A 27408-nucleotide genomic window follows, 5' to 3' on the forward strand; every position below is an offset into this window, starting at 1 on the left:
CCCCCCCTCTTTTTTATTGGAGATATATTTTATTATTCCCTGCTTGATTCTTGCAGGAGATGAATGCACCTTCTTTTCGAGTGGAAAGGAACCCTGATGGAACCATGCTTCTCCATTATTATTCTGACCGCAGAGGACTTTGTCACATTGTTCCTGGTTTATTTGAAACATTTCCTTTAGAAATAACAATTTTGAGCTACATTACTCTCATTCTTAATATGGAGTATTTGGATCTAAATACCAGTGTTCTCTTTTGTAGGTATTATTGGTGCTGTTGCTAAGGATTTTTTCAACAGTGAGATAACAATGGAGATTGTTAACCAGCTAGAAGAACTGGAGAGAACTGGAAAGAAGGAGCACGTGGTTTTCCTAGTTAGCAGTAAAACTGATGCTTCCTCAAAGGCCCAGATCCTTCATTCTTTGACTGATGAACCTAATACCACCGTCGGGATCAAAAAGGTTAGATTTTAGAAGTGTTAAATTAAATAACAATTTTATTTTACTGGAATTCTAACTCTTTTCTGTTTATGCAAACAGTCTGATCATGAAAAGAAAACAAAGATCAGTTTCACCATGCCCAGGAGTCACTGGCAGACATCAAAGGAGTTGGTTCACATCGGAAAAGGTACAGTTAACATAAAGCCTTGGAGCAATGGGCTGTGCCCAACGACTCCTATAAGACATTTGCATTTTTACATTTGTATGTATAAATAAATATTTACAACATTTATTTTGCTATACAGGCAAATCATTGAAGAATTTTGAACCTGTGTATCCCATGAAGCTCAAAATTGACCTGCAGACTTTCTGCCATGCTTTCCCTTTCCATGTAGTCTTTGATGAGCAGGTAAAATTTACAGAAATATATACATGGTTTAGATTAGCGATGAACAGTCTCTGCAGAAACCAACTCAAGAGGCATAAATAATTAAGTCATATAATATTAACGGTGAAAGCCTAATGGTGGTGGTGTGTGGTACAGCTGGTGGTGCATCAGGCTGGAGTGAATCTCCAAAGGACTGTCCCTGGGCTGCAGATTGTGAATATCCATTTAGATGAGTACTTCAGCATTGTGCATCCTGAGGTGACTTTCACAATCTCCAGCATCCGGAAGTTCATCAACAGCCACTTTGTCATGCAGACTCGCAGGGAAATGATGCCTGAGGCATGGAAAGGCCGGCCTATGCTTCAGCTCAGAGGTAAAAAGAAAGAAACATTTTCTTTTTCTTATGTGTGTATTTTTTTCCATCTTCTGTTATTTGTCTTCAGGTCAGATGATCTGGATGCCTTCTCTGCGCTGCATGTTATATCAAGCCTCTCCTTTGCTGAGAAGCCTTCAGGAGCTGGAGGAAATGCACATGCACATTTCTGACATTGCACCCCATGATGTCACCCGGGACCTTATCCTACTCAATCACCAGCGACTGGCTGAAATGGAGCTATCCAGTCAGCTGGAAAGGAAGAAGGAAGAGCTCCGCATCCTGTCCCAGCACCTTGAGGAAGAGAAGAGAAAGACAGAGAACTTGCTGTATGCCATGCTGCCTAAGCATGTAGCCAACCAGCTGAAAGAGGGCAAAAAAGTAGATGCAGGTTAATAGATAGTTAAAAGATATAAATACTGGATAATTTGTTTGGGCCTATCTGATGTGGCTGTTTTGCATCTTAATTTGTGTGTATGTGTCCTACAGGAGAATTCAAGGAATGCACCATATTGTTCAGTGATGTAGTGACATTTACAAATATCTGTGCCATGTGTGAACCCATTCAAATCGTTCATATGCTTAACTCCATGTACCTGCAATTTGACCGACTCACCACTGTGCACAATGTCTACAAGGTAAATATGAATGGTGTAACCTGGTTTTTTCCATGTACATTTCACTGGAAAAGAAAAGAACCATTCATGCATTTCCATAAAGCTTTTGGTTACGGGTTGTTTTTTTTTTCCATCATGTCATCTGTTTGAACCTGACAGAGTATTTTTCTGTTTTTACCAGGTTGAGACCATAGGGGATGCCTATATGGTGGTAGGTGGGGTTCCTATACCTGTCTCCAGCCATGCTGAGAGGGTGGCCAACTTTGCTCTGGGCATGATTATAGCTGCCAAGGAGGTTATTAACCCCATAACTGGAGGACCCATTCAGGTGCAAGGAAGTTTATAGAGCACTTCTTAAGTAAATGGTTGTGAAATGGGGGGAACTTTACTCAATTATTGTGCTACACCATTACGGTAGTTCTGCTGTAAGCAGCAGAGACAAAAACACACTTTTGAGTGGAAGGAGTCTTCTTTCACTCCCCCAAATGCACCTGTGCCAGAGTTTGAATCCAAATATACATATGTAACTCCATCTGTGTGATGTTTTGTATTTCTATAGATCCGTGTGGGTCTCCACAGTGGTCCTGTATTGGCAGGTGTAGTTGGGGAAAAGATGCCACGCTACTGTCTTTTCGGAGACACTGTCAACACTGCATCTCGTATGGAGAGTCACGGCCTCCCCAACAAGATCCATTTGAGCCCAACTGTATACCAGTGAGGAGACACATAATATTGCACAAGAAAACCTGCATCCATACACACTTTCATGTGCTATGAAACCTGTGTTATCATCAGAATGATTACTGCCTTTATTTCTAAGTCTTGCCTTCATATATTTCAGGGCTTTAAAGAACAAATGCTTTGTCATCCAGAAACGAGGAGAGATAGAGGTGAAGGGAAAGGGGAGTATGACCACTTACTTTCTTGAAAGAAACACCGGAGTGAGCGAGCAGCAGATTATGGGTCTCTGTGACCTGGAGGCCACAGACGGAGAGGACAGCAGCCAGGGAAGCTACCAGCCAGGTCTGTATAGACCAAATGTAGTGATTTGTTGTGTGTCTTTGAAATTATAACTGATGGTTGTTTGACATTTCTGTCTGTACAATTCCTCCATCTAAAGCACAAGTGCACACTGCAATAGATGAATAGAGAAAATAACAAAATCAATATGATAAGAGGGGCACCTCAATTTCAACTGTATATAGAAACAGTCTTGGAGCAAATGTGACCACATAAATTCCTCTAGATTGAATAAAGTATTCTGATTCTGACTGTGTTTTTGTCCTCTTTTACAGGTTTTGAAACAAAGCATAAAGATGAGCCTTTCTTGATCCCAATGAATTACAAAGACAGTCCAAGTGAATCTCTGCCATCATCAAATATGTCTGAGATTCAAATCCGCCCAATTCTCAAGCCCTCCGACTCAGAAAGCTATGGAAGCCTCGAAACTGAAAACCAATCAGAGGATGGAGCTCCTGACCAGTTACAAGCTACTGCTAAATTTGGCCAAACAGAATACACAGAGAAAAACGTAGAGGAATTAGACAGTGATAGCCATGTGGACATGCAGGAGCAAAACTTGATGAGTGATTCTTTGGAAACTAATATTGAAAGAAAACATAGCCAAACCCAGTTCTGTGTAGTTCTCTGAGCTGCTAATACTAATGCATAATAGTTTACAGGCTGTAAATGGTTTATCAGCAAGAGTGGGTGTAATGATGAGCATGAACCCTTGCAGCTGACACCAACTACTGACAAAACAACTTTGCTGCAGAGATTATGTTCTGTACTTCATCAGTTAGAGTGATTCGCTGCACTGTACAAGGTTTTCTGTTAATGTGTCATTTATTGGATGTTGCAGATCAAATGTTGAAGTTGCAGGTGAAGTTCAAGTAATGATTATATGCTTTGGTTGTAGCTCATGCGTCTTATATTAGAAGTTTTAATTGTGTCTGCCCTGCACAGTGACAGTGGCACAGTAAGCAAAATGTTTTCATGTTATTGAGAAATGATTATCTATCTATGGAATAATAAAACAGTCTCCTTTAAACATGACTTTCATACCATTTATATTTAATATAAATAATCCAAACACTGGATTCTTTTAAGAAGACTTTTATACATGAAAGCAAAGATTGTGATTTGGTTTTGAGAAAACAAAATACATGCTCAGGAACAGCAGGTCATCATCAGGAGGTCCATTGACCATCTTCTTCAGTTTACATTGTGAAAAGAAACCAAGATGAATAAATAATGAATAAAACATCGCTCATGAAGTCTGAGTCAGCGACCACAGCTGTCCGTAAAAGGGTTGTCACCTGCAGGTGTGTGTGTCACTCTCAAGCAACACCCGGGGTCAGGTGAAGAGACCAGATATCTGATCCTCGCTCCGGAGGGCTCTGTGCTTCATCACTGTTGACCATGGTCACATGAAAACAACACCTGTAACCAGAGTCTTCTGTTTGTGTGGTCAGGTGTGATAAAAATCGGTCTGCTGGCTCACTCACTAAGAGCCCAGTCTACATTGGCCTAGATGAAGAGGCCAACCTGTCACCTGTCGCAGGCCACAGAGGCTCAGTTCATGTCTGAATTTTGCCTCGTTTAAAGTCTGGTTGTTTTCTCAAGAATCCGTCTCAGTTATGGAATCCAGGTCAGACAGTCTAGGATCCCCCTGGTGTTTGGTCAGAGCTGGTCGACTGGTGTAAATGTCATCCACAGGTAGAAGGAAGGTGACAGTTTTCACCTTGGACCTTAAGGTGCAAAGAAAACACAAGAATAATTTTGCTGCAGTTTCAGAGATTCTGTATAAAGACTAGCCTTTTGAGGCAAAGCAATGAACAAAGTACTTTGAAATTAGCCATTAATGGAAACAGTAGTTAAAGCCTCTGTGAGGTCAAGTTTAAGATGAATATTTGTTTAAAGCTACAGTTGGGGCATTTATAGTATTTATCTCTACCTGTTTTTATGAACATATTCCTGCAGGGAATGCCGGTTGGTAATTTTTCCCACATCTTCCTTTGTTGAGTTACCGAAGACACCTTTCCCATGTTGGATTTCTTCTTGCAGTCTTTCCCAACCAGAGTTGCTTGGCCGGACCCTGTTAATCCTTCCATCCCGTACAGTCACACCAGACAGGTTGGAACTTGTAGAGTACCTCCGAACAGTCATCACAGTGTTTTCTGTGAAACAGCACAAACATGATGGATTGAAAGATTTTTATTTATTTATTTATTTTACAGGGCAGGGATGCCTATAGACAGGAAACAGTAATGTCATGTTCTCAGGTGTCTCTAAATATTACGTTTTAAAGTTTATATAAAATTTACGAATATTATAAAAGGCTATAATTAACATATTTTGATTTTTCCTTAGATAATTTGTTGGCATTTATTGTGAATAAGGAATCTCCTCAAATCTCCTTAAAAAAGGATGACCATTGAATCAGAACGAGCCTATAATGAGCCCTATTTCTAGTTTTAAAGTAAATTTTTATATAATAAAGAACCCTAAGAGATAGCCTATCATACTATTTCATTAGTTTAAACTCAGTCTGATGCCCCACTCGACTTCCCTCTTACCCTTGTATTGTCCCTCCAGGACTGGCGCAGACGCATTTCGCCTCAGGTTCACATAAGGGTTATCATCCTTGTCAGCCTGCTTCTTAACTGCTGATGACACGGGACTAGCTTCTCCTGGCATGGCTGCAAGTGAACGCTGACCAAAGTCTCCCCGCAGCTCCCGGTTCTCCGCTTCCAGCTTCTTGATTTCGTCCCGCATCTCCATGATCACCTGCGCCAGGCTGCGGGTGCTCTCCATGGTGCTGTTGCTGCGTTGCCAGTACCACGGCTTCCCAAACACCGGCAGGGAGTCGCGCAGTAGAAGCTCACCGTGCTCCTGCGGCTTTATCATTGCAGTCCCCAAAGCTTTTGTGGTCCTCCTGCTTAGAGGCTTTCCAGGTTCTCTGCGTCTGTCAATCTCAGTCCAGATCTTGTTATGGGGAAGATTACATCGCCTTTCACCACTTGTACACCTGAAAGCGCTCCGGTGATCATCCAGCAGCACACAAAGAATGTTTTATTCATCACACCCGGCGTCCGGTTTCAGGAAAACTAAGCAGGGGTCGGAAATGAATTGTGCACTGCACAAAAGCTAGAGCAGCACTTAAAAGGAGTTTTGACATCGTTTTTGTGCCTATAATATTTGTAGCAACTATATGTTTAAGGTGTAGGAATGATTTTGGCATCCCAGCTTTACTGTGTGGGGGTTATTTCTCTGTTGGGATTACAATGTCCTCCCCCTGAAATATTAATTAAATCTGTCAGCCAAGACAAATCTTGGAGTGAGACTGAATAGGGGCCTGTTCTGTTTCTTTGGTGTGTGTGTGTGTGTGTGTGTGTGTGTGTGTGTGTGTGTGTGTGTGTGTGTGTGTGTGCCCTGATTTTGATGCATAAGATCATTTAGAGCAGAGCATTTAAAAAAAACAAGTGTAATTGATTATTTGCACAATGACAGTGTGAGTGTTTTTTCAATATGAGCAAATTCACTCAGAAGAGAGATATTAATTAAAGTCTATTTAATAGGCTATATGATCCTCTGTCTCATGAATATGCATGTTTGATGAAAGGGAGGAGGGCGGTTAAACCAGAAATTGCAGGCAGTTTTGAAGAAAAAGACAGTAGAAAAAAAGCAGGTGTTTGATGATAATAATAAGAGAAGGAACAAACATGAAATGCAACAGGATGCACTCCAAAGAAAATTTCAGCAAATTACACTCAGTGGGACTTCCATAGTCAGGATGAATGGTCCAGTGTGCCAGTAGAGCTCATGTGGCAACAGGTTGTGATCCCTTATAAATAGACCAGAAAGTCTGTGAGTGCACGTGTACCCTAGCTGGCCCGACTCAAACAAAAACCGAGGTTACCCACATAATTTAAAATGGCATAATCCATAATATACAAGTGGTGTAAGGAAGGGTGTTTAGCTAATTAACAAATTAAAATAGAGCCCCAGTTGGTTTTCTCATGTGTGACTTGGACTGAATGGTGGTGGCTCAGGGCAACCCGAGCCTCCCAGAGTCTAGGCCACTGGGACAGAGACAGGCACACATAAACTAGTCTGTGGAGGAGAGAAACCCAATAAGCTCCCCTTTCTGGTTCACAAAATAGGCTACAGAGAAGGCGGGAGGTGAGAGAGATGAGACTGAGGATGGGAGTACTGCCGATTGGCTGGCAGAAAAACAGTTTGTGTAGAGGACTTATTGTAGAGGGTCAGTGCAACTCAATCTGCTGCACCTCAGGTGTGGAACAGAGGGAGTGTGAAGAGACAGACATAAATGTGTCAGCTGTCTTGTCAGACTGTGATAACAACAACAGACAAGTGTGAGAAAGAGATGGAGAGTGAGTGAGTGAGAGAGAAATAAAGGCAATACTTTGTCTTTTACCACCAACTGCATTTTCAGAGCCACTTAACCTCTTTTTATGTGCCGTGTACAAACCCCAGGCTTAGCATCAATTAGTAAAGAAGCACTCTGCTGCTTTATCTCTGCATGGTCAGTAATTATACCCAACAAGTGGAAAAAAACTGACATCAGATCCGTTGGAAAACTGGTCACTGTGGGAGCACACTAAATTTTAATGCCATGTCACTTTCAATGAAACCTCAACCACAATTTTATACCCTCCACTGTGCTAAAGTCAGTGCAACACACTCTACTGACAGATGCATTTGTGAGAGTATGTGTCTATGTTACTTAATTTCAACTGCCTATGTGGGTATAGCTTTTGAGTGTCCTTATGAATTAAATCAAGGAATTCTACCTGACGACAGTTGTCTGATATCAGGCTGTGTTGTAGTATTATATACTGAATAATAGTTTTTAAAAAGGTCTGCAAAACCATCTCTAGGGTTTATAGAGAATTATTCAAAAAGACAAAACATCCTATGAGTGGCAGCTCTCTGCAATGAAAATGCTTTGTTGATGGCTAAACAATGCGGCGGGGCCAGACGGCATCACCGGCCGTCTGCTGCGCTGCTGTGCTGACCAGCTAGCAGGTGTGTTCACTTACATCTTCAACGAGTCCCTGGCGAAGTCTGTGGTCCCCACATGCTTCAAAAGATCCACCATCATCCCTGTGCCCAAGAACAGCAAACCCTCATCCCTGAACGATTACCGGCCAGTTGCACTGACCTCGGTAGTAATGAAGGTGTTTGAGAGGCTGCTGAAGAACATCATCTCCTCCTCCATCCCAGACACCACAGATCCGCTGCAGTTCGCCTACAGATCCAACAGATCCACAGAGGATGCCATCGCCCACGTCCTACACACCACTCTCAGCCACGTGGACAAGAAACAGGGTAACTATGTGCGAATGCTGTTTGTTGATTACAGTTCAGCGTTTAACACAATAGTGCCCTGCAGACTGTTCACAAAGCTGAGGGATCTGGGACTTAACAGCCGTCTGTGTGCATGGGTGTTGGACTTCCTCACTGGCAGAACTCAGGTGGTGAGGGTGGGCAGGTGCTTCTCCAACAGCATCACCATCAACACAGGAGCACCTCAGGGATGTGTCCTCTCGCCACTGCTCTACTCCCTCTACACTTCAGACTGTGTGGCCACCCATGGCTCCAACACCATTGTGAAGTTTGCTGACGACACAGTGGTGTTGGGTGCCATCTCCAACAACGATGAGGCGGCCTACATGGATGAAGTGAAGAATCTGGCATCGTGGTGCCAGGACAACCACCTCCAGCTGAACGTCAGGCAAGACCAAGGAGCTGGTGGTGGACTTCAGAAGGGGTCAGCACAGAGACTACAAGCCCATTATCATCAATGGAGCTCCAGTGGAGAGGGTGCAGTCCTTCAAGTATCTTGGTGTCCACATCTCCTCAGACCTGACATGGGCTGCCCACATTCAGGTCCAGACCAAAAAGGCTAGGCAGCGCCTGTATCACCTACGACAACTGAGGAAGTTCAGGGTCTCTCCAAAGATCCTCAGGATTTTCTATACAGGCGCTGTGGAGAGCATCCTCACACAGAACATGACATCGTGGTTTGGGAACAGCTGTGTGAAGGACCAAAAAGCTCTCCAGAGAGTGATCCGTACAGCAGAACGCTGCTGCAGGATTGCTCTCCCCCCGCTTCAGGACACCTACACCAGGAGATGCCGGACTAGAGCAGCGCAGATACTGAAGGACCCGTCCCATCCTGGCAACAAACTGTTCCAACTTCTGCAATCTGGTAGAAGGTTCCGCATCTTCCGGGCAAGGACAGAGAGACTCAAGAGGAGCTTCTATCCCCAAGCCATCCGTGCCCTAAACCACACACACCCGCCCGCTCACATCATCTCACATCATCTATAATTGACTGAGACAGGACTCTTCCAGACACTAAACCAAGGAACAATGTACATTTCAAATTCCTTTAATTTTAAGCATGTTTATATTGTCTATCCTGTAAAATAGTCAGATGTCTATTCATATTAATGTACAGAATTCACCTGCTTGCTGCTACTACTGCACATTCACCCAATGTATATACTATATATATATATAACAGGAAGAAACGCTCAGCAGAGGGAAGGCCATCTGTCGTGGCCGGTTAGAGTTAGGGGAGGAAAATAGGACAAAGACACACTGTGGAAGAGAGACAGAGATTAATAAGAGCCAATTACTAATACTCTTTGGAACTAAAACCTTTTGTACCAAAGAGTATTATTTATAGACCACAGTCTACCTACCTAAGAAGTATTGTGGTGTACCATGTCCATGCCTTTATGATCACAATGTAGCCATCAGTGTTAGGGTACTTGGGTCGTTGACCCAGTGTTTTGTGTCTTTTGATTCATTATGTTCTCGTTGTATTTTATATTTCCTGGTTTTGTTTACTTATTCTATTGAGTTTACTCAATATTTCTAGTTTTGGTGATCTTAGTTAGTATTTGGTCCTGTTCATGTTTTGGTCTCGTCTGTGTCTTGTTTGTCTGTCTTAGCCCTGTGTTTCTTTCCCAGTCATGTCTCTGTGTACATCTGCGTCTCATTGTGTGTTCCCTGTATTTCCTGTTTTACTTTGGTAGTCTTCTGTCGCTGTACTCATGTTCTGTTTTGCTTCTCCAATGTCTCATCTGTTTGATTAGTGCCAGCTCTGTTTCCCAGGTTAGTAAAACTAGTAAAATGCTCTGATTTAGGGGAAAGAAATATTTGGATTTGGAAAAGATGTGGTTATAGTGAAATATATGAAGTCAACATTGAAGATGTAGGGAAACACACACAAAAAATATAATAGTCACACATAAGTGATAAAGAGAGCCATTGTTTATAACACCAGGGAGCAAAGTTTAAAAAAATGTTTTTTTCTTCTTTGTCTTTGCCTGAGTTTGCTAATTTAAAATGTCTAATTAATGAATTAGCCGGTCTCAGGCCAATGCAAGACAGAATATGAGTGGCTGCTGTGCAGATTTACAGCCAAGACACAGACTGGATGAGTAAACTTACAGATACAACATAGCAGAGGACCTGTAACCATAATGTAAAGTGCAATTATAAAAAACAACAAAAAGACTCACAACAACAAATTAAGCTACTTAAACATAGTCATGATCTTTGGACATTAACAAAATTTTATTTAAATGTTATACATAAAACTTTAGTTTTGTTTGTTTGTTTTTATTCAGCTAAACAAATTTATATATTGTATATTTTATAAAAAGCAACATTTCAAACATTTTTAAATATTAATATTTCTTATTTACAATTTAAAACAGTACAGGAAATAATAACAGTAACAATGAATTTTCAATTATAAAAATGTTACAAAACATATTTTTTTTGTCTGTTTCCATTTGAAAATTGACAAGCTGATATTTCCAGATCGTTAGCTAGGATACAAAGTAGCAATGTGGAGCTGCTCTACATTCAAACAAGAACTGGAGGTGCGTTCAACTCCTCACATTCTTGGCTAATTAAAACCTGTAATCTAATCATTTGCCATTTTCACATTAGTTGTCTTGCGAGACTTCTTTTAATAGTTTGAAATTCAGTAATATTCCACAGAAAAATGTAAAAATAACTGTAATCAAAATGCACCAGAGAGCTTTATATTTCATACAGCTGAACGCACCTCGAGCTCAGTAAGGTCACTGTTCTCTAAAGGGTCAGGGTTGTGGAGAGAAGGCGCATGTTGTGTGTTTGTGTGCATTTGAATTTGTTTGCAGGTTTGTCTGCCAATATGTAAGCAAATGTAATCACTTGAGGGGGCAGGGAAATCTATACGACACACGAACCGAGTCTTTTAAATCAAAACGTACAGTAGCTAACAGTCCAGCAGTCTGCTCTCTACTGTAGACAAAGTTCAACAACAGGACTACAGACTACCACAACCACAGTCTACACACTTCTTCCCTTAATGTCCTCTACACTCTTCATCAGTCACAGTTCCACTAGCCAACTGCTTCAGGGGGGGAAAAAAGGTCGGAAACAATCAAATGAGTCACTCTGAGGCTCAAACTGGGACAAAATGTTTATGGCGAGTCTACTGGCCGTTCAGTAGGTGCTGTGCCTTTCTGTTCCTGGTTGTCTTGTGTGAGGAATCTGCACAAGAATAAGAATAAAAAGCTGCAATTGGAATAGGAAAAATGCAAACGCGAGCAAATATCAAGTCTGGCACTTTGGTTCCTGAGTTGGGAGCTGGGATTTCAGGTAACAATAAAGTGAGTTAAGCAAGTATAAAGGCGAAAAAGATGTCTTTCTGTAAAGAAATCTGATGACATGACAGCAGTTTTACAGAGAGTGGACAGGGAGTGGTTAGGCAGAGAAGATGAATGGAAGGCAAGGATGCTTTTAAAAGCAGCAGTGTGAGAAAAGGTTGCAACAGAAGAGGATGTCCACGAAAATAATAACTGCCTCCAAAAATAATGCATGAAGAAAAAAAGAGGGTGCTCAGTATGCCATGCAACTGAAGTGCCAACAAATAAATTAAAGAATGTATGGCAGTATAGTCTGGACACTCATTAGTCTTTGCATTGTGAGACCTGTTCATTCATGATCCCAGAAAGCTCAGTCAGCATGTCCCGGTAGTGAGCTCTCATCTCCTCCTGGTACTCCAGCTGGTCCTCCTTGATCAGTCGCTCATTTACATCCAAAGCCTGACCGCAGGCTTCTGCAAACCGCCTGCAGGGGGCGGATTAAGTTTGACTTATGTTAATGTGCTGATCATTGATATGTGTTTAACTTTTTTTTTTTAGTGAAACTTAAATAGTATTACATTGTACGGTTCCTGACAGTGGACTAAATCATTGTTAGCTAGCTCAACACTTTAAATCATACCTGAAAATCTCCTTCAGAAGTTTGACCTGGTTGTCTGGATACTTCTTAGCATTCTTCTCCTCCAAAAATGCCCTGGCATAAGCCATGGGCCCTGCGTTCACCTGGATGGAGATGATCAAGTGAGACAACACCAGAGTAACCTATGTAAAATGTGTGTATCTATAGTTTGGGAGAATCCCCACCTTGACGCTGACACTGCCTTGCAGTTTTAGCTGCAGCCGGATCATGTCCACCTCCTCCATGTTGCAGAGCTGGTTGAGCTCAGAGACTTTACGTGACATCTCGTCAATGGCAACTTCAATTGGATTCATTTCTGTGCTTTGCTGCTCCACCACCTGGATGCGCTTTTTAAGGTAAGGGAAGCTGGAACTTGCTAAAGAACAGAAAAACACACACACAGTCTGTCAGATACAGTAACAGAAAGAGGACAAATGTATGTTCTGGTGACTCAAAAAAATATGTATCTATCAGAGATATAAACAAAGAAGAGATACTCACTAGTCAGTATGGTGCGCCGTTTGCACTGCTCCTCCACATCCCCATGTTTCTTTCCTGACAGCGTAAACGGTGTCTCAAATACAAACCGGTTGATGTTGTGATGCCTCTCAAAGTCGGTCCTTTTGTCACATTGTTCTTTTTCATCAAAGTAGGGCACTACATATGTGACCTGAATGTAAGCAAACTTGGGGTCCAGGTCTTTAGGATTTACCTGTTAGCAAAGAATTTTACAATATTATCACATAAGCAACACACCGCAGCGCCAACAGATGTTAATTCATTCATTTTAATGGCCAAATTCTGTAAGATACCTTATTAGAGTCCTGGATCATCTTGACATTTTCAGCTCCAAACTTGTCTGAGTAGAGTTTGAGTAATCTCTGGGAGATTTCCGACAGCCCTGTCAGCTTTGGCTCTTTGTAGATGAACTCTTTGCTCTCTTCCTCTTCAAAGAAACCCTACCAGAACACAAACACACAAATATGCACACACTAATCAGCAAAGCTTGTTACATGTTGGTTGGCTTGGTGTGTATGTAGTCTTTTATTTTTGATTCATAGGATGTGTTGCTTTTGCTTTCACAGCACATTAGATGTTGCTCTCTTGGGGTTTCTTGAGTCACTTGTGCTTTCAGATACAAAAACTTTGTCACTTTGTTAGAACATCTCAACACTAACAGGGTACCAGTGTTAAGTTCTGGATGAGGGAGTGCGGAGGCGGCACTGGAGTCAAATGCCAAGGGTGAATGAGTTTCAGTAAATCCTATCTTCTGGTTCACTGTTGCTCTGTGATATCAGCTCGTCTTAATGTTTAAGAAGGAAACAGTTTCATTGTTGGGCTTAATGGGAAGTGAAATGGGCCACAGCAAGCCTTAGACAAACCCTTCAAAGGGTAAGAGCAGCAGATGTTAATAGTGGTAAAAGGAGAAGAAAGGTAAAAGTGGTTAGCACTGAGGAAAATGGAAAATCAAGGACATACAAAACTTACCATATTCTTGATACAGAATACAACAAAACAGAAGAAAAAAAAGCAGACAGAGAAATTAAAGACACTGATTCAGTCAAAACAAATCTAGTGTCCTGTTTCCATTTCCATGCCTCACTGACCAGGTACTGCATTCTTCTTTATCTGAAAGTCTCACTATTTTACACCTATCCTGTGTAAAGCAGCCAGGTTTGTAAAAACCGAGCCCAAACCACACAATGCACCTTTGGAGATAAAGCCAGTGCTTCAAAGATGAACCCAGGGCCAAGTAGAATTCAATATTAAGCTTTCTACAAGGTTTAGTTATCCAAATTACAAAAAAGACTAGCTATCCTGACAGTTTCACTTTTATTTACCAAACCTTTGAGATTTCTGGCACTGACACGTGGTGGTATGCGAACAAAGAAAGAAATGATCACAAGCTTACTGATGGGAAGAAGCTTTGCAATTAAACAGCAATTTATCATTAGAATAATTGTAAATTAAAGTATTAACTAAATAACTTCCATTTCAATAGTCAACAAGACATAAAAGCTGCATATAGATAGCTGGATATATATGCTTCTACCCCTGTCTTTGCCGTTGCAGAATTTTTTTTTCCATAGATTTCAGTTAAGGAAATCTATATCTCTATTATAACATGTGTGTAGAACTGATCACACGTAGTTAAGTTTATGTGCAAAAACACACCACCTAGTGGTGTTTCCGATGTATTTGTTAAACGTGTAGTTACAGTGACTGTTCGTTGTCCTTTGTATCTTAAAAGTCTGTGAAGGTAAGCTCAAGAAAACACTCACCTGTCCGTAGAAAGCTACACGGTAGTAGCGCCCAAAGAGACGCTTTTCTGAGTTCACCACCTCCGTCACCTTCAGGTAGGAGCGATGGATGTCATAGTACAGCTCTGATAGCCTCTGTAGGCACAAGCAAACAAACAAGCACACAAATAATTTCATACGCAGCTCACACTGCACATTTTTTCACACGCTTACACAGAAAGGGTAAAAGCCGTTACCTTGAAATCTCTTCTTTTTTCAAAGACAGCAATTACAGGTTTGTTGATGTCAGCAATGAGCTCGTATCTCTCCGATTTCCACAAATAGTCCACACACAGCTCCAGCTGCTCCACCAGGGTGTCCTACACAGTGCAACGAGAGCACGAAGAACATAAGAGAAAAATCTGACCGGCAACAGTAATTCTGATGATTAAATCCAACAGAGTTAATGGTTTTGTTCAGGACAAAAAGGCTAACACGGACCTCAATATATGGCGTGTCTTGTGTACCAGTGTCTTCCTTCATGGCTCCCTCCTCTTTAACATTAGGGCTGATGCACATAAATGCTGCCCAGCCCATGGAGAAGGATGCTGGTGTGTCAAACAAGTGAAAGTGATATCAGGGCAGGATTACTAAAAAGACACACACTTGCATACTTCCTACAGACATCACACGTTATCGTTGGTGCTATGTTTGGCATGTAAACGCACGTATAGATGCTTAAAATACATCTGCTATCACAGTCTTGCAAGAAAATACGAGACTTACAGTCAAGCATTCAGTTTTTGCAAAAACAGCAAATGTGAGTGTGCTTCACATCAAACCCCTGTGACACTGAGCATCATATCCTGTGAGACTTGTGTGAACAGACACAGTGATAGTAAAACGTAACCTGGCACAAGATCATGCCATCAAGGCAAGAACAGTGGTCCTCAGAACAATTTACTGCAAAATGCAATACACCGTGTAGAAAAGTGATTCAAATTTAAACCACCACCGGACAACCTGATGTCCCTTTGATCCAAATCATGTCCGCCACTCAATATCCAGAGCTTGCAAAAAAATTCAAAAGGTACAAACAAATATAAGTGCACACTCACTACCAACCACATTCAGGTCTTTCTGTTTCTACATTCATGTTTTTACCCAACCCCAACACCACCCAGCGGACCCCCAGGCGCACACACTCACTGTCTGGATCTCGGGAGGTAGTTAGTAAGGAGCTACATTTATAGACAGGGCTTTCTTCAGGGGACACACTGGACATCCTGGCCTTGTCAGCGCTCCAGTAGCCTGTTTGGTAGGAGGGGAGGAGGAGCAGGTTTACAAAGTTTATGTCCACTTGCTTTTGCCACTTTATGCTCACGGACAAGGCTCACAAAGCAGCTGAACTGCTGGCACTCTATGCTAGGAACTAGCCCACAGGCTCAGTGAGTAAAGCCATGCGCAAAAGACGTCAGAAACACTGAGTGGCAGATACAAGCTGTTTACACGAGGAAGCATGCACACACAGAAAAACGTGAAGCACAGGAATATGTGTGGACATCAATCTAAGAGGAGGATGGAATTTAAATATAAAAGAAAGGTCTATACTACTACAGGACAGGAACAGGAATCAAACATCATTTCCCATGAGTTCTCAGTCAGTCACACTCAGATGAAAACTGTCCTCACTTTCAGGCATACACATCAAGAACAGTGAATGTATGAAGGACTGATGCCTCAAAGGTTTGATGACTATGATAGCAAAGAGAAAAAAGTATTCCATTGTGAGAAGCTGCTGTATGTGATTGGATGAACTCAAGTTAGCATGTCTGCAGAGATGCACAAATATACAAAAATCTCACTGCACTGCAAACAGATATTTGCACACAAACCATGCTGCAAAAAGCTCGCGAGGGCAAAAGTGGCAGCAAAGTGTGGACTAACCTCTCCTCTTCAACGATTCAGCAATCAGGGCTGAGATGTGGATGTAGCACATAGCAGCCTGAGGGAAAGACAGAAGTTAGATGTTTTTTAAACTGATACTTTTATGTGACATTATTGATGTTTCTGAGAACCTGACAAAATGCAACATTTCTAACCTCTGAGAGATCCCCGTTGCGGACGTGAATCTTGGCCATGCTCTCGAGCCAAGTGCGTCGAAGCTCAGGGGTGCTCGCGTAGGAATTGGCCAGACTGTACTGCAGATCCACCAGCATTTCAGGATCCTTCTCATGCTCCTTCATTTGTGCTGTAGCCATCAGAACTGTCCTGATCCGTTTGGTCAGGTCCTTCACCTCAGCAGGGAACGGTGTGTTCTGTAGAAAATGAAAGTAAAATTAAATATAAAGTACACGATTGATGATAATTATTGATAGAAAAGGTGTTTTAAAAGCTTAAGGAATTCTGTACTTTCAGTGGTGCATCTCCATTAGCAAAGTTGTTTATGATGGCCAGAGACTGTTGAAACCTCGAGCCTCCGATTCCAGCATCTGCTATCAGCTGGCTCACTGCCTTGATAACCTGTAGCGGAGACAGGCCAGTATAGCCATGAAACGGTGATACGCAAAGTACACAAAACTCAAATGAAGTCATTTTACTTCTTTATATTAACTGACCTGCAGATGTGAGCGAACGATTGACTTTCCCTTGGTAAACTCAAAGTTTTTTCTCATGAAAAAATACAGCAGGGCAGCTGCCTCCGTCTGGGTGGAGCTGGATCGATGGTTACAGCACTTGAGGATCTCGTAGCAAAGACAGCCACACAGGTCTGCCTTACCCTGGAAAAATGCACTGGGAAACTACAGAAAAAAGAGAAAGATGAAACTAACCATAAGATAATGACTCGAGTCTTCAATGATATGTTGAACGATTAAAGAAAGGTTTACGGACCTTTTGTACAAAAAGCCTGAGTGCAGCAAAGACATGCCGTAGAGTAGCAGTTGATTGGTTGATCTGAAAGAAGAGCAAGTAGGTGTCCAGCACCTTCTTCATCAATGTGTTCTGTCCATCGTCCTGCAACAGCTGCTTCTGGATGAATGTAAGAAAACGAAAGCAAAACATGTTTCACCAGACTTCAATGCAGTCTTTAAAAAAACACTAGGCGGCAGTATGTATGAAATGAATGTGTATGACTTGAGCCACCTCACATTTATTTATATTTTGCTGGGAAAGTGGGGAAATGGGTGTAACAGTTTACTGTAACATCTGCAGACATGTGTAAGTACAGTAAAAAAGGCAACAATGGAATTTATACAAATTCTGCTTGAAAGTCAATATTTGGTATGCCCACTTTTATTGAGTGAAACATTAATGATGGAAGCAGACAAATCCCCACCAGGTTTGCATCAAGAAGGACTTCTATTGTAAAAACAAAAAACAAAAAAAAACCTGCCAAATTAAATATACAGAGCTAAAGGGAGCAGCCAAAAGTAGTTTCACTGTCTAGCCTATCGTTAATTTTTTTTATAAAAGTAGTAATAGTAATAGTCCTTCAGGTGTCTACAAAGCTTTTCTTTGGATGTTGACTGTCTTTTGTTCCATTTCTGTTAAAACGATCCCACAATGCTTCAGTAATATTGAGGTCCAGGTTGTGGTGAGGCCAATCCAAAATTAATCTAACTGAAATGCAGTTCTAATCCACAACAGAGCCTCAACATTGTTTATTTTTATTTTTTACACGTGGCTGTAGACACTCACTGTTCCTCTTTACCATGCCTCCTGACTACCTCTGTACATATCAATGAAGATGAACCAAACATTTCACTCAATAAGACCTGTTGCCACTGGTTTTCAGGGCGGTTTTTGTGCAATTTGGTATACCTCAGTTATTTTCCCCATTTCCTTCCTTTAGAGTGTCTTCTTGACAGCCACATTTCCACATAAGTGGCTTAAAAAAATAAATTTCTCTAAAGAAGTACAATGTAATACTTTGTGGTATTAACTTAATTTTGGGTTGTATAATATGAAATGGTCACAGACCTTCTGATGCTGAACAAACAGCTCTAGTACATCCAGCACAGTGAGGGCGACCTCTGTGGACATGTTCGCCTCAATATCTGTAGGACTCAACGTGTCCCCATCCTGAATGCCGTCTAGAAATAGAAGCACGTATGAATAACAAATACATCAAAGTAACCTCACTGTGACCTCAGTCAGAGTATTTGTTACCTGGCTCCATCAGCTGCAGCAGCTTGGGGTTGGTGAGGGCATTCTTGCCCCTGATGATGGGCATGGTTTGGGAGCGAGCATGCCGGTGGCCATCACCCCCAGATGCCATCCTGGAGGGTCAACAGCATGAATCAGAAGCTCATATAAATCACAGCGTGTGCGGGTTTTATTCATGACTTCTCTAAATTGCCCTTCAGTAAATGTAGTACTAAACCTTTGGATAAATGCAAAGGTACACTATCGCTAAAGATTCTGCACACTTAAGTAGGCGGGTAGATATAAATGACATCCATGTCTCAAGGACTTGCTGCTATCGGGAAGCTATCAACACATGAGTGTACAGACACAAAGACTGGCAAATCACACAGAACACTGCAGGTATGGGAAGAGGCATGCTGAGAACACAAGTTACAGTCTGTAATGTGGAAACACAGTGGTCACATAAATGGTGAAATTACACACGACACAAATGCATTATCCTTTTTTTTCAAGTATTCACATTGCTCTTGCATGTTTAACGTGTATTAAAGAGTCTGGAGTTTTATGACATCATGAAGCACTTTTGGGCCACCAGACATCATTAGCATTCAGAACACTTTCAGTAAACAAAGACTTCGTTTGTCATCATGGCTGAGGTGTTGTCTGTTTTCCTTGTGGAGGGTGATTACCATTGTGGGAAGATGCTTGAGGGTTGAGAGGACTGGGAGGGGTTGTTAGAGCCCTTCAGGGTGCCATTGGCGTGGGTTGACTGAGCCAGCTTTACTGCCGCTGCTAGCTTCCTGTTCACAAGCCAACCACATCAAAGCTAACATTAGTTAGTTTAATTAAGACCATCATTTTTAAAATTGTTATTAGTTAGATATCCTAACTGTGGGTGGCATGCTAATAGCTGTTAGAGCATGTCTGTAATCAATAAAAAAAACTGACCTTACTGTCTAAATGTGAAGCAGCTTGCAAAGCGCTACAATTTTTGCACCTTTGTGACCTTGTTACATATTTATAGAAGCCGGGTCACATTTGATTTTAGTAAGGCTAAATGAAATGCAAAAAGCACACAAGATCTCCGATTTGACCTTGGTGTGATGAAAGCGGCTGGAGCCAAAAACAAGGATCAAACAGCTCGAGAGGAAGGTCAGCCAGATGGAAAGGTTAGAGTCAGTAGAGCTGATGCTTTTAGTTTTCCACTAGTATAGTAATGTGAAAATGTTGCATTAACTCTTGGTAGAGTGTGAGTGGAAGCTGGGGCTTCGGGGTGATAGTAACATACAACTATGGACAGCTTAGGGACAAGATATTGGTGTGATGAAGCTGAATGTCAGTTATGCTGCGGCACAAATGAGCTCCGTAACAGTATCTCAAGAAAAACAGATGTTCAATTTATCAAATTATTGTGATCCTTAAAGCTTGATCAGAAACTGCTGCCAATCTGAGTAAAGCAAATGCTTCCTGTGCCAGATAAAAGAAAGCGCGTAAGCCAATCAACACAAAAGCATCAGAGCCTATTAAAAACACTGAAGCCAAGCAGATGGTGGAGCTGAGCCAGTGCTGAGACTGAAGGCATGGAGGCAGAGGGTTACAAGGTCAACGTGCAACATCTGAGTCGTAAAATGTGGAAAAGATGTAAAAAGCAAACGAAACCAGCAAACGGAACATTACATAAAATGGATCTGTGTCAACAAAGAAAGTGTTACTTGATGTGACAGGACATCGATAAATGTGCGGTCACAAGGACAAACCATTATCAGAGGCACCATGCACAGAGCGGGAGGGTGAATGCATGCACTGTCATGGAAACTACAACAGCAAGGTCGAACATGGAGAAAACGTAACAGACAAATGTTACTTAGTTGTGTTATGTTGGTCGTGTGCATTGAGAACATAGAACATTAAGGAAGTAAGGGATAAGCTAGAATAATGTCTGGGACTAAACTACAACATTGCTGGATAAATGAAACAATTTCCTCAATCAGCTTCTAACTATGACCAGTGGCCCTAAAACATGTCTTGGAAATCTTTGGTTGAATTTATATAGGAGATTTCTCTGTTTTTTGCTTTTAACTGTTAACTTCTCATTGATCTAAAGTGGGTGGGGCTCAGCTAGTAAACGTCAATGCCATGATATGACAGCTTATGTTGCCAGACTACTGTCAATAACACAGGATTAAACCACAGTCACACACTCCTGATGAAGCAGATTAGTAGTTTTTGACAGTTACACTTGTTATTCAAGCATTTCCTGATGTTTTAATCACAAATATTCAAGATTAAATCTTTAAGACCTAATGTAATGTATTTCATCACTCCTGAACTTCAGTGGGGTGCCCAAACTGACTCAAAAGAGCCAACAGAGAAAGACGCCGAGACAGACACACTCTGAATCCCCCGTGGCCTGGTATTATGGATGAATGTTAAGTAGCTAGCAGCCCCAGACAGGCTCAACTACGTCTGAGAGCCCTAGCTAGGCTTCCAGCTATCTTCATTCAGTTAATGCCTCCACACACAGTAAAGCAGTGTGTTCTCCCAGCCTTTTGTTGGCTTACATCTCAGCATCCTATTGCTGAAAGGAAAAAAAGAGGGCTAATTTAATTAGCTGGGAGGATCCAGAAGATGGAAGAGGCTCGCAGTGCCAATGGCTCAGCTCCAGTAAGAGCACGCACACACGATAACAACCCCCATCCTGTGTTTGCCAACCACTACACTACAATATCCAGCAGTGATTCTTTTCGAACAGTGAGATCCAGGAGTTTCACCTCCCCCCTTCTTCCTTTTCTTCCCTCCTTCACCTCCTCCCCTCTTGAAGCTGATCCCTGAGTGTGTGCATGCATACTGAACACATTTTAGTATTTCTGCCTGACTTAGTCTGATTTCACGTGCGTTGCGTGTGCGAATGTGTCTGTGGGGCTGCATTTATGATTGTGTGAATGATTACATGAATTATGTATCAGTGTGTGGTGGCAACATGTACACTGAGTTAATATGCAGTTTCCATATGTGCAGCGTTACAATAAATGCATTTGAATGGCACCTGCTCCATCTCTTTGCTGGAGAAAGCACTCACCTGGCTATGTGGCGTTTTCCAAGGAATCTAAAATGCTGAAGACAGAGCCTAAGGAAACACAATTCAAAAGTTTTCTTAGATAAGAAGACAGATAAGTGATCACACTGAGGTGAACCAGAACAGTCTAGATGCTGAGACAAACAGGAAACACGGAAAGTTAATTTACTGCACTCGTTGGTGGACAGGAGCTCTCACTGGAATTATAGTCTGTTTTTCTTCTCTCTACCTCTCTCTTATAGTGTCAGTATTTTCATACTGGCCACGTTCCCTTTTCTACTCTTCTTGTTCACTTGCCCTCAGCCCCGTCTGTCTCTCTACAGTTTTTTTCTCTCTCTCTCTCTGTGAACAGTGAGTATCTCTAATCAGTGTAGCAATGCCTGCAGTCTTCAGCAAAAACAAGAAGAGCTCTTACTCCAGAATGTTGAAGAAGTCCGAGATCTCCTGGTGAATGGCGCGGTGCCAGTAGGACACCAGCACATCTGGAAATAGACAATGAAAGACATAATATAAAAAATCTTTTCACAGACTGAAAAAAGTATGGCTATCTGAAGCTCACAGTATTAAAATCCCTCAGCAACAGAACAAAAAGCAACTTTTGTGTCAATTTTTGTATACATTCACTGCTAAGTATAGCAGTAAATGTAATAAATTTCCTGTGGACTGCATGAATTCTTTAAGTGATAGATCTTACCTTCAGATATGGTTTTCATGATCTGCAAAAAGCACATGAGGAGGCTGCGGGTCTCTGCCTGGTCCAGCTTGTCACATCGAGAACCGTAGCCTATCAGGGACTGGGGCCGGGCAAACTAAGGACCAACATCAGACAGAAATGCAGTCAGTGATAAACTGTTGTTAACAGGAGTTAAAAGTTGGATATAATGGGTGTGTTATTAGCTGGTCCAGTATTTTTAAATTAAATTTTACTACTTTTAAAAATGCAGAAACAAGATATTATATGGGTGATTTTAGGTTGCTGGAGGTGCTGATTGCTGTAATATATTTTACGCATTATTTACAAAGTATAATGCTGGGGTCTTACAATGTACATATGAAGACTACCAGTGAAACTTATAATAAATAAATGACTACATTTTCTATACAGATGTTTGCTCTTTTTCATGTGAACTGTCTCACCTTCTCACATCCATCCATTTTCTCGCTGTTCCTGTCACTGTTGCTCGGGTTGGAGTCCACGCTGATCAGAGAGCCTCGAGAGTCAGCCTGGTTAGCCGTAGCAACTGCCAAGGAGGAGAAGGCTGGCGCGGGAAGAACAAGTGTAGGCATCAATGTCCTGACTTACTTTATATTAGATAGATTCACTGGAAATAGACACACACATATAACAGTGCTACCTGTAATGGAATTGAGTACTTCTTTGGAAAATGAGGCATCTACAGAGTTGGCATGGCGAGTAACCCCTCCAGCTGCCACTGCTCCCACACTGAGGTCATCTCGAGAGCCCTGTTGCAGGTGCAAAAAAGACAGCACAAAGAGAAAATAGATTTACCTTAAAACATAACACAAATATACATGATTCTGAACATTTAGGAGCCAATCAGTACAGTGTTTTTTAATAATTTCATCATTTGTCTTGACTCTTACTTGGTCACTAGCAGTAAAATAGATGGGGAAAAGGTCCCTGAGGAAGAATCTTGGCATGTTGTCCAGGATGAGGCCATAAAGCGGCAGGTAGAGAGATGCAATTCTTGCCTGCTTTTCCTGGAAAAGAAAGTATCAGTCAGAATTGGTCTAATTAAATCAGTACTTTTTTTATATAAATCATCTCATTATTTGACTCAGAAACCTTTTTTTAAGCTTTTTTAGGCCAAATACATGCAATTCAAACTTAAGGTTATGTGTTTAACCCTGGCTCTGAGTAGGATGAGTGAGTGAAAAATAAAAGGTGGAAAATTTCATAACAAATTACATGACTGAGTAGCTCTTTTTTTATACCCGATAATCAGTATAAAAAGAAGCATCCAGAAAGGCAGAGTCTTTTTTAGATGTGAGGATTATAAAGTGTTGTTAAATTAAGAAAGATGTAACACAGTGATGACTTTTTTGAAACGTGCTGCTGACATCAGATTAATTACAGTTAATTGCAATTTTAAACTTTAAAAATTACAGATGAAATTATTTCCTAGTCATTATATTCATTTTATTTACACTTTGCTTTATTTCGACATTGTTTTTCTTAAATGTAATGTACTTCCTAATCCCTGTATAAAAGCACTGCAGACTGCACTCATGAATTAGAATAAAGCAGCCATGGAAATTCACTGACCTCAGCAAAATGTTAAATAAAATTTCACCTGCATTGTGTTGCATGAGTGGTTTTTATTCATGTAGCCATTTTATTTCTTGATTGCACACATTTGGTTTTCATTCAGGCTTCGGCCTGACTACAGCCCACTGCTCTTGTGTTGTGGTTGGCAGTATTTGGCAACGTTTAACTGAGGGCAGATTGCTAACTTTGATCTGATCTAGACCCTTCCCAGCATCCATTAAGACATCTTCATGGCTGCTTGCAGCTGCTTTGAAGAATCACATGTCAGTGTGTATGTGTTTGCATGAGTCACTGTGGAAGAATTTCTACTGTTTGCTCATGACTCATTTTTCATGGCTTCGGTTTCTTTTCCCATGTTAACATCTGTTCTGTCTACCTTGGTGGCATAGCGTGCATCCAGAGAGTGTTTGGCCATTAGGGTTTTCAGGGTGGCCAAGGCTAGGTGTCTCAGGTCTTGCTCGTCCTGGAGAGCCAGCCCCAGTTCTCTCAGCAACAAGCCAGTCAGGAAGTGTTTCCTGCAGAACTCTCCAGTCAGGTTGTACTCAGGCACTGATGCTGAGGAGAGACGCCACAAAGAGAGCCACATTTTAAATGGAAATTAACTGAACTGTACAGGATTCAAACAAAGCTTACACACATATTTGCTGTAGTTCACTGATCAGCAAATATTGCGACATGCTGAATTTTTTTATGGATTTCATCATCATCATGATATTCATCCCACTTCAGGATACACAGTGTAGCACATACAATGTAACAAAAGGAATGAGTGAACATATTTACCATGAGTACTTTGTGTTTCTGGGAATGCATGGTCTGACATGGACACATAAAGTGAGAAAAAAAAATGACAGAAAGAGAAAGCGAGAAAGACTGAGTGTTAATAAACAAATGAGAGCTACTCGATGCGTGATCGTTACCACATTGAAAAGACACTCAGTGCCCTACAAGCGTATAACCTGGGGTGCGACCTTACCTGTGATGCGAGCGGAAGGTAAGGGCAGGCTGAGAGGAATGTAGTGTTCATGGTTACACACTTCTCTCAGGAATTCAAATTTGAGTTCACACAAGACCTGTAAAACACACAAAAACAACATTAACATATTGTGTAGCTACACGTAAAAGAAGGAACGTCTGTATGATTCATTTCTACTTTCCTGGTATCAGTTTCATTGAGATTTTTTTTGTTACCTTGCTGTCGGCAGCAGTGATCATGTTAATGTAGTTGCTGATTAGTTTGAATGTAAAGCCTCTGTCCATCAGGGTAAAGCAGCGCTGCAAAGACACAAAGACTGGAGTCAAACTGGCGATCAGACTAAGCATCACTTAATAAAACAGAAAGAGACACATCATTTAGCATAGATGGAGGAATCAATGGATAACAAATTGTATCTGCAGACTGTTTACACAGTTTGTATTGATCCCACTAAGAGCAAAATGCTGTAAGCCTAATAGCGCAGTGATACAGTATATGTTTTCTTCACATGGGCTCAAACTTGAAGGAGTCCAAAGCACCAACAACCTGTTTGTTATTTTGGGGTTTTTTTTACAAGGTTTCCCTTTAAGATTATACTTTGAATTAATAAGATAACTTCTAAAAATTCTCTCACCTTCACAAAAGCTGCCACGGCTAAGTTAGCACTGCGTGTTTCTTCTGGCATCTCTTTGTTCTTCCAGAAAATGTGTTCAGACACTGTCTCCACCAGGTTCTCCACACGGCTCTGGTAAGATGAGGGGAATCGCTGGGGCCTGGGAAGCTTTAGGAACAAAGATTAAGCAAGACATGGTCATGCAGCATGTACTGGGAAGATGGGAAGTGCAAAGAAAACTTGCAGGTGTGGTCAGTAATTGACGAGATTAGAAGAGGTAGAAGTGGATTTTAATACTTTACCTTTAACTTGTCATAGTCAACCAAATGTTGGGCCATGGACTTGACGATAAGTTCAAAGAAGAACCAGGAGAACTGCAACCAGAAGAGGCTAAAGTAGGTCAATCCTGTTCATGTATTTAGTGAGTAATTAAGAGTGAGTAGGAGGATGGAAGCAAACCTTCAGCACATTCTTGACAGCTGCTTGCTCATTGCTCTTCAGGTCAAAAGTCATTCCCTTAGCCAGCTCTTCATGAACTGTCCTAAACCCATGGTCCTCTGACTTGAACACATACTACAGAGAGAGAAAGAGAGACGGAGAGTAGGAAAAAAATGAGTCATACGTGCACATGTAGCAATTTATTTGTTTTAAATGATTTGAGGGTATTTTTTGATACCAACTGGGAAGTGAAAGTATTCAGTGAGTTGAGAAGTAGATACAACAGTTTCAACAATTATAACTTTATTTTAATTATTGTTTAATTGGAGATGATGTATCTGAATTTCAGGAGCGGGACCACGCCTCCAAACACGCTCCTTCCAGTTATCATCTATATAGATTCCCCCAGTTCTGCAAGCTGCTCATTCTCGTTCACGTGCCCCACCCTCCCTCCTTGTTCTCAGTTCTTTAACTTCTTCACTCCTATTTAGTACACGGGGATCTGCCAGGCCCGGGAGCCGCCGCCAGTCCTCTTCGAGTCCTTCCCCAAACCACAGCTCAATTCATGTCCAAGCATTCACCTTTACCTACTAAAATGCTGTTAAACTGAAAATGAGGACGTGGGTCCAGCTAGTGAATTATGAACTCTTTTTTTTTTTTTCAGAATAAATACAATACAGTACAGCAAACCAAATAATTTCTTATTTTGAACAGTCTGGTGAACACAACGATGTTTAATGGCATGCTGTAGATAACTATGCTGCAGCTCTTTCTCTGTGTTTTGTTGTTTTGGATATAAAAAAGTTTTGATTAACTAAGATCATTTTCAGCTATTCAGCTATTAGTAACATGTGTTTGGGGGTTTTTTCAATGAAAAAAAATATACGACTAATTAAAAAAAAAAACACTGAAAGATTCCCTATGCAATTTCCTAAAGTCAGCAAAAAAACAAAGAAATTATTCTCATAATTTTCTGTTTTCCGATTTTTATGGACTAATCAATTAATTGTTACTAATATGCACAGTTCTATAGAAGCATTTGTAAAAAATATGCTTTCATACAATAATATATGAAATTATAGCAAATAAAATATTTCAATCCCGTATATTAAAAAAAAACCTACAACATAATTTGCATTTGTTCAAATGACACTACTGAATCTCAATGCAATTCACACTTAGTAGTTAAAGAATGAATACAAGCTAACACTCAGCACTTTAAATTGGGCACCAGTACTGCCGGACATCGTGCCAATCTGTTACTATAACAACCCTGTTGCCACTGACTCTGCTTGTCCTCTCTCTTTGCCTCCCTCCATTTCTCACTGCCACTGCCTCTTCACGCTCTGCAGTCTTCCTTCACTGTAGCCAACATGAAACAGGTCTCGTGCTTTCTCCTGCTCTCTTCTCTAATCCTCTCACTGATTTCCCCCCCTAAACAAACATGCCTTGTGTTTTTGATTGAGCAGGCTGAATGTCCTAGTTTGCCTCCT

General features: G+C 41.2%; 3 protein-coding genes across 3 annotated transcripts in view; 1 reads left to right on the forward strand and 2 right to left on the reverse strand.

Annotated features, from left to right (window-relative positions):
* The first annotated feature begins 306 nt into the window (after positions 1–306).
* Positions 307–4405, forward strand: gucy1b2 (guanylate cyclase 1, soluble, beta 2). The gene is made up of 11 exons (XM_042218032.1): positions 307–459; positions 538–625; positions 744–847; positions 983–1199; positions 1270–1590; positions 1689–1837; positions 1998–2144; positions 2376–2530; positions 2658–2839; positions 3112–3298; positions 4291–4405. Exons 1-11 carry the CDS (start codon positions 307–309, stop codon positions 4403–4405), a joined length of 1818 nt encoding a protein of 605 aa, XP_042073966.1.
* Positions 2976–7858, reverse strand: LOC102298471. The gene is made up of 3 exons (XM_005915808.2): positions 5395–7858; positions 4773–4995; positions 2976–4566 (listed from the first exon to the last, which is right to left on the reverse strand). Exons 1-3 carry the CDS (start codon positions 5723–5725, stop codon positions 4437–4439), a joined length of 684 nt encoding a protein of 227 aa, XP_005915870.1. The 5' UTR covers positions 5726–7858; the 3' UTR covers positions 2976–4436.
* Positions 7859–10555: 2697 nt separating this feature from the next.
* dock10 (dedicator of cytokinesis 10) overlaps positions 10556–27408 on the reverse strand; it is a gene marked incomplete at its 5' end in the record, with an annotated part of 64447 nt that continues 47594 nt past the window's right edge. The window contains 31 exon segments of the mRNA XM_042218079.1: positions 10556–11401; positions 11842–11980; positions 12137–12237; positions 12319–12509; positions 12635–12845; positions 12946–13092; positions 14416–14529; positions 14631–14753; positions 14875–14981; positions 15583–15684; positions 16321–16378; positions 16476–16691; positions 16786–16896; positions 16992–17174; positions 17266–17403; positions 18355–18467; positions 18544–18653; positions 19212–19322; positions 21602–21649; positions 22014–22080; positions 22293–22407; positions 22736–22857; positions 22954–23062; positions 23204–23320; positions 24265–24443; positions 24672–24704; positions 24865–24961; positions 25080–25163; positions 25499–25645; positions 25780–25851; positions 25937–26050. Of these exon segments, the coding sequence (XP_042074013.1) occupies positions 11354–11401; positions 11842–11980; positions 12137–12237; positions 12319–12509; positions 12635–12845; positions 12946–13092; positions 14416–14529; positions 14631–14753; positions 14875–14981; positions 15583–15684; positions 16321–16378; positions 16476–16691; positions 16786–16896; positions 16992–17174; positions 17266–17403; positions 18355–18467; positions 18544–18653; positions 19212–19322; positions 21602–21649; positions 22014–22080; positions 22293–22407; positions 22736–22857; positions 22954–23062; positions 23204–23320; positions 24265–24443; positions 24672–24704; positions 24865–24961; positions 25080–25163; positions 25499–25645; positions 25780–25851; positions 25937–26050 (3627 nt within the window). The 3' untranslated portion in view covers positions 10556–11353.

This window comes from Haplochromis burtoni, unplaced genomic scaffold, assembly GCF_018398535.1.
Source record: "Haplochromis burtoni strain Fernald_Lab_line unplaced genomic scaffold, NCSU_Asbu1 Contig_15, whole genome shotgun sequence".
NCBI classification, from domain to species: domain Eukaryota; kingdom Metazoa; phylum Chordata; class Actinopteri; order Cichliformes; family Cichlidae; genus Haplochromis; species Haplochromis burtoni.

Bases quoted from the DNA above. Each gene is read 5' to 3' on its own strand.
- gucy1b2 (XM_042218032.1), top strand. From the start codon at position 307: ATGGAGATTGTTAACCAGCTAGAAGAACTGGAGAGAACTGGAAAGAAG. The intron at 2,145-2,375 runs GTGCAAGGAAGT...GTATTTCTATAG, and splicing joins TAACTGGAGGACCCATTCAG to ATCCGTGTGGGTCTCCACAG. The intron at 3,299-4,290 runs GTTACAAGCTAC...TTGTGTGGTCAG, and splicing joins GAGGATGGAGCTCCTGACCA to GTGTGATAAAAATCGGTCTG.
- LOC102298471 (XM_005915808.2), bottom strand. From the start codon at position 5,725: ATGATAAAGCCGCAGGAGCACGGTGAGCTTCTACTGCGCGACTCCCTG. The intron at 4,996-5,394 runs GTAAGAGGGAAG...GCTGTTTCACAG, and splicing joins CCTGGAGGGACAATACAAGG to AAAACACTGTGATGACTGTT. The intron at 4,567-4,772 runs GTAGAGATAAAT...TTGCACCTTAAG, and splicing joins GAATATGTTCATAAAAACAG to GTCCAAGGTGAAAACTGTCA.